Genomic DNA, 6,909 nt, shown 5'->3' with positions numbered 1-6,909 from the left:
ATTGTCTGTACTTCCATTTCTCTAGCTGTAAAATACCCCCTCTGAAAGGCAGACCTTGTCTTGTTTAATCTGGACCATGTCCAGTCAGCACATTAAAAAAGGCTCGTGGGGAGAAGGAACAGTTTCTTTGGTGATATTTTCCCTGGTCTGAGGGAACTTACAACATAGTTGGAAAGAGAGAAATACATCAGATGTTAAAGTGATTTGTGCATGGGGCGCCTGGGTGCCTCAGTCGGTTAGGTGTCTGCCTCCGGCTCAGGTCGTGATCTCAGGTCCTGGGACCAGCCCTGCAGCGAGCTCCCTGCTCAGCGGGGAGCCCGCTTCTCCCTCTCCCTCTGCCTGCCACTCCCCCTGCTTGTGCACTCTCTGTCAAATAAATAAATTAAATAAAGTGATTTGTACAGAGGACTGATGGGAGAAATAGGAAACCTTAATCCTGGTCTACTGCAAATTCACTGTGTCACCATGGCAAATGACACGATGTCTTAAGGCTTCATGCCTTATTTGTAAAATGAGGGGGTTGGAATGGATGACAATAATGATGACAGAAATGTACTGAGCCCTTGTATACCAGGCCCTGTACTAAGCACTAAATAAGGATTAACACATTTAAATCTCACAATACTGCTGTGAAGTAGGGAAGACTATCCCAGTTTTACAGATAATCCATGAGATCCTTTCAACTCCAATGGTCTAGAATTATGTGATTTCAAGTTAAATAATATGGTAAACTGTGTTTTCCAAAGGTGGCCACAATATTTCCCATCCCACATGCTCTTCTTAAAGTGTGACTCTGATATTCCTGCCTTCGAGGGGTGGGCCTATGTCCTCTCTCACTGAATTTGGCTGGGCTTGTTACTGGACGAAGCAATGTTATAGGACTTCTGAGGCTGGATCACAAAAGCCAATCTAGCTGATACTGGTTTCCTACTGCAGCACAACAGATTGCCACAAACTTAGTGGCTTATACCCACTTATTAGCTTGGTCCGTAGGTCAGCATTCTAGGCACAGCACGAATGGGTTCTCTGCTCAGGGTCTCACAGGATGAATGAAAGGTGTTGGCTGGACTGAGTTCTCAGAGGGTCTAGGGGAAAATCTGCTTCCGAGCTCCCAGCGTTGGCAGAATTCAGTTCTTTCGTGGTTATAGGACTTGAGGTCCTCCTCTCCTTGCTGGCTGTCAGCGGGGGCTGCACTCAGCTCCTCAAGGCTACCCAGATTCCTTGCTCACATGGTCACCTCCACCCTCAAAGCCGGCTGTAGGTAATCTCCCTCACATCAAACCCCTCTCACACTTCAAATCTCTGACATCCTCTGTCTCTGGCTTCTAGAACGGACCCAGATTAAAATGGCTCAAGTGATTAGATCAGGCCCACCCGCAGAATCTCCCTATCTTAAGGTCAACTGATTTGGGACCTTACTTACACCTGCAAAATCCCTTTTGTCATATAATCGTGGGAGTGAAATCTAATCATATTCATAGGTTCCACCCAACTCAAGGGGAGATACGCCAGGGCAAGGGTCACTGGGGGTAAAATTCTGCCTACCACATAGCTTCTTTTTGATTCTCCTGTTACGCTTATTTTTGGAGCTCGGCCTCCGTACTGTGAGGAAGTATAAGCAGCTTGTGGAAAGAACTGAGGCCTCCCAGCCAGCAGGCCCAGCTGAGCTCCCAGGCAACAACCAGTATTTACTTGCAAGCCATGTTAGTGAGCCATTTTGAAAGGGGATCTTCCAGCCCTAAACTGAGCTGCCACAGCTGGTGATAAGAACAGTTATTGAGGGGCGCCTGGGTGGCACAGCGGTTGAGCGTCTGCCTTCGGCTCAGGGCGTGATCCTGGCGTTATGGGATCGAGCCCCACATCGGGCTCCTCCGCTGTGAGCCTGCTTCTTCCTCTCCCACTCCCCCTGCTTGTGTTGGGTGTCTCGCTGGCTGTCTCTATCTCTCTCGCTGGCTGTCTCTATCTCTGTCGAATAAATGGGTAAAATCTTTAAAAAAAAATAAATAAATAAAAAATAAATAAAAAATAAAAAAAGAACAGTTATTGAGTCCCACCCAAGTTGCAAATTTGTGAGTAAAATAAAGGACTGTTGTTGTAAGCCACTAAGTTCTAGGGTGATTTATTACACAGCAATAGGTAATCAAAATGAAGTAACAACCCAAGTGAGATCATCTACAAGTACTGAAAGTTTTTTTTGCGGACAGGGGTGGTTAACTGAACTTTTAGGACACTGGAGCCTCGAGCATCTGAGGCTCGATGACACTGTAGGCCTAAAATGTCCTTCAATTCATGGTTGCTGATTTATTAATTCAAACTTATACTGAACTAATTTGCACTACTATACCAGTCGTCCATATGTGGAAGCCAAGCGTTTTAAAAAGGTTATCTAAACATTATGCTGTTTTCCTTTTGAGCAATGGTTAAACGATATATTTTAAGGTACATATGTGAAATATTTGGGATGGAAACAAAGATAATGTATTAATTTTTAAAGATACCATGGTCTTGTTTATAAATTACTAAAGTATTAGTATCTCAATGTATATTTAATTACTTTTCAATAGCTATTATTTTCAATTAGAAAAAAAAGAAAACACCTGGAAAATAATCATCAGTTTTGTCATTAAGAATTTTCATCAATGGATATTAACTATTAGGTGAAAGATTGTTGGAGTAGAACTTCCATACACTCTCAAAGAGGGTCCCCGTGGACTGTTGATTACAGAGGGGAGAAACCTGGCAGACAAAGCCTTAACTAAATAATCAAACTTAAAAAAACCAAATAATCAAACTTAATATCACCAATGACAGAACAAAGTGACATCATGTGCCTTCCACTGTGATCACTAAGCACACACCACCACATGTGTAGTATTCTTGCCCCCAAATGTTTAATCTAATTATGAGAAAACATATAAATCCAAATCAAGGATATTCTGAAAAACCACTGACTTGTACTCTTCAAAAATGTCAATGTCATGAAAGATAAAACGCTGGGAACTCCTCTAGACTATGGGAGATTAATCTAAAAGAGGTAACTAAACGTGAATCTTGACTGGATCTCCCCTCTCCCAACAAAAAAGAAAAAAAAAACAGCCACAAAACTATAAAATTAAAGTATGCACTGCATATTAAATAGTACTGTACATAATGTTAAGTATCTGAGTGGATTACTGTACTGTGATTAAGTAGAAGAACGTCCTTGTTGAGAGCCAGATGTGGAAATGTTTAGGGGTGAAACGTCACTATATTTGCAACACTTAGGCAAACTGTGTAAGGACTAAAATTCTGTACCTGGTTGAAGGATTTTTTATCGACATCTAATCAACACTGCCCACAGACTGGGCAGAACGAGCAAAGTTTCCCTTTGGATAGTTGAGGAGAAGCACACAGCTGGTCACTCACCTCCCTGGGTGGCGCGCGGAGCCCTGAGAGTTTTACGGTGGTCTCAGCACAATGGCGAGCGAAGGACGAGGCTGTGGTTTCACCCTTGCTTGAGAAACAGACATACACGCACACAAGAGAGCATTCATGCCCTGCACACTTTACTGCAGTCCTGCTCAGCCGTGACGCTAGGCCACGCCTCTCATCTCAAAGGCGTACATGACAGCGGCACGTGCCCGTCCGATGCACTTTACGGCAGTCACGCAAAGGCGCGGGGGCGTGGCTACACCTCCCGCGCCCACAGGCACGCACGCACGACAGCCGCACGTGCTGTGTAGAGCGCTTTATGGCAGCCACGCGAAGGCGCGAGGTCACGGGCCCACGCTGCGCGGGGTACGCTCTGCGTCCTACGTCATCGTGGGCTGGCTGTTATTTCGCTCTCACGGCTCGGCGATCATGGCGATGGTGGCGGTACTGTGGCGGAGGGCCAGGGACTATGTGAAGAACAAGGAGTTCCGGGACTACCTGACCAGCACGCACTTCTGGGGTCCTGTGGCCAACTGCGGCCTACCGGTGGCTGCCTTTAAGGATATGAACGCCTCGCCTGACATCATCAGTGGCCGTATGACAACAGCGCTCATCTTCTACTCGCTAGCCTTCATGCGTTTCGCCTACCGTATACAGCCTCGAAACTTGCTGTTGTTGGCGTGCCACAGCACCAACGTGGTGGCGCAGAGTGTGCAGCTGAGTCGCTACCTGAATTACCAGTACCGCGGAGACGCCGCGGGGGCTACCGCTGCCGGCCCTGCTGCCGCCGCCGCCACCGGTCCCACCAGCGATCCTGTGGCTGTTAACGACCTTGAGGATGACGACTCCTGCTAGGCAGCCGCCAGCCCCAACCCGTGGTCCCTGAAACGTGGCTGAGACGGCCCCATCGAATCTTTGCAGCTTGCAAGCACTGAACTGTTCTCCTTGAAGAAGAGACCAGTGAAGTTTGGTTTTGACTCTAATAAAACAGTGCAAGTCTGATTGAAACCTGCAGTTTGGTTAATAAAAAATAGAAATAGCACAGAACTGAAGGTGTTGAGTGTTGTTTATTTCGTGATCTGGAAATAAAATGTTCTTTAGGTGAGGGTAGAATGGCTGGTCTTCCTCTTCACGGGCCCCGCCCCTTGAGGGTTAGTTTTTTTTTTTTTTAAGATTTTATTTATTTATTGGACAGAGATAGAGACAGCCAGGGAGAGAGGGAACACAAGCAGGGGGAGTGGGAGAGGAAGAAGCAGGCTCATAGCAGAAGAGCCTGATGAGGGGCTCGATCCCAGATCGCCGGGATCACGCCCTGAGCTGAAGGCAGACTCTTAACCGCTGTGCCACCCAGGCACCCCCTAGGGTTAGTTTTTTATGGGGGGAGGAAGCCTGAAAGTGCCCCTGAGATCGTGTTTTGTTCCTTGTTTCCGGTCTCCAGGCTGAATAATGCTGCTTAGTGGCATACATGATTTTTAAAACCTGGTACAGGCATTAATCTCTTTAGAGCAAAAATAAGTCAGGGGCTATTGTTACTGAGGGAAATACTTCGAAGTGGGTTTAAATGAATTCGGTGAAATCCAGTTTAGGTTTTCTACAAGTACTTATTAAGAGAACCTAGAATCTCTTGGTGATTGGACAGCAATTTTAGAATCTACCATGGAAACAGGATAAATAACTCTGACGTTAGTTGCTGTCAACCCTGGATTCTAGGTAAATAGAAAATAAAAACGACAAAATCCCAATCCTTTCCTCTTTTCTTCATGCCTAAAAATGGGGGAAATGGCAGTTGGTAAAACTGATAAGCTTATTGCCCTGTGTTGAATGCTAGCTAGGGTTGGGGGTGAGGGTCAGTGGTCAACAGTATTAGCCCACAGTGTCCCCCTAAGGACTTGCCTTAAACCAGGTTGCATGAGGTGGGGAAAGAGAAGGGTGGGGCTGTGGGTGTAAGGCCATTGTCTCTGCAGCAGAGGCTGCCCTCTGATTTGACATCAAATCTCCTGCCTCTGGAGGATGCAGGAAGTTCCAGAGTGGTCTACTGGGTGAAGAGTGCTTAAACCCTACTTTTGTTAAAGATTTCAAATGCAAAGAGGGGCCCCTGGGTGGCCCAGTGGGTTAAACGTCTCTTAGTTTGGGCTCGGGTTGTGATCTCAGGGTCTTGAGATCCAGTCCCTCATTGGGCTCCAAGCTCAGTGAGGAGTCCGCTAAAGTTTCTCCCTCTCCCTTTGCCCCTCCCCACCCTCGCTCACTCTATCTCTCTAAAATAAATCTTAAAAAAAACATTTCAAATGCAAAGAAATTGAAAACAGCTCTGGAAGGTTCTGAAGACATCAGATCTTGGATAAGACAGGCACAACCTTAGTGGAACTCTGGAAGATTCCCCTTTATCTTCTGTGGCATCTAAGCAGTAATCCTCTTTGTAGGCAGTTTCTGCATTTCACATTCTGCATACGGGGGAGAAAAACTCTAGAAAACTCTTGTGTATTAGTTATCTATTCCCATGTAATAACTCTCCCCAAAACTTAGTATAAAACAACAAATACTATCTCACACAACTTCTGAGAGGCAGGAATCTGGGAGTGGCTTAGCTGGGTGCTTCCGGCTCAGGGTCTCAGCTGTCTGCTGGGGCTGCAGTCTCTGGACTTGCCTGGGGCAAACTCGCTCACATAGTTGTTTGCAGGTTTCAGTCTCTTGGCATGGGGGCCACAGGGCTGCTCATGACAGGGCTTCCCTCCAAGAGTTCCAAGAGAGAGAAAGCCCAAGATGGAAGCCATAGTCTTCTATAGCATCATCTGAGAAGTGACATACCATCACTCAGCTGTGTCCTATTGGCCACATGAACCAACCCTGGTACGTTGTGGGAGGAAAATACAAGGGTGGGAATACCAGGAGGCAGAAATAAAAATTCTCATGCCTTCCTGAAACTCAGTAGAAAATAATAAAGCATGTCAGGTCATCAGCCACCTTCCCCCAAGAGGTCACAAAATGCTCAGTTTACAGTTTTGTGGTCATAACTAACATCCATATATCATGGAGCATGGGTTTGAGAAGAGGGAAAGGAGTCTCTGGAAGATAGTATTTTCATATTTTAGATAGTTCAGACTATAATGTAATAATAATAAAAGCCAGTTCTTAAAGTTTTGAAACGAGTCATAACCTTTTATCAAGATTTTTATTAAAACTTGAATTTTTCCCTTCACTACTATGTGAGTAGAAATATATTTTTAGATCTGTCTTACAACATGTATTTTGTAATTCGAGTATATTTCAATCAAAGGCAGGTAGGTTTCTAATTAACCTGGTAAGGGAAAAGTAGGTAATAATCCCTACTGATAATTTCCTATCACTCTGCATTTATAATTTAGAGGGCAAAATGATTGGAGAAAAAAAATCTGAAAGATCCCAATGCCTCCAACGCTAAGGCAATGCTCCACTTACAGGATCTAATTTGTAGTATGCCCACCCAAGAGGTCTAACCCTTTGTTGCCTAGGATATTCATG

The 6,909-nt window shown here is 45.3% G+C and overlaps 1 protein-coding gene across 1 annotated transcript; it reads left to right on the top strand.

The window, feature by feature from the left end:
* The first annotated feature begins 3,750 nt into the window (after positions 1-3,750).
* MPC1L (mitochondrial pyruvate carrier 1 like) lies at positions 3,751-4,446 on the top strand. Its single transcript, XM_045800712.2, has one exon. The coding sequence runs from the start codon at positions 3,841-3,843 to the stop codon at positions 4,264-4,266; it is 426 nt and encodes a 141-aa protein (XP_045656668.1). The 5' UTR covers positions 3,751-3,840; the 3' UTR covers positions 4,267-4,446.
* The last annotated feature ends 2,463 nt before the right edge of the window (positions 4,447-6,909 follow it).

Source organism: Ursus americanus, chromosome X, assembly GCF_024610735.1.
Source record: "Ursus americanus isolate L20-20 chromosome X, mUrsAme1.1.p, whole genome shotgun sequence".
NCBI lineage: Eukaryota > Metazoa > Chordata > Mammalia > Carnivora > Ursidae > Ursus > Ursus americanus.
Note: the sequence above shows the minus strand (reverse complement) of the source record. Positions and strands in the feature narration are given on the sequence as shown.

What these genes read in the sequence shown, in the direction of transcription:
- MPC1L (XM_045800712.2), top strand. Translation starts at nt 3,841, where the DNA reads ATGGCGATGGTGGCGGTACTGTGGCGGAGGGCCAGGGACTATGTGAAG.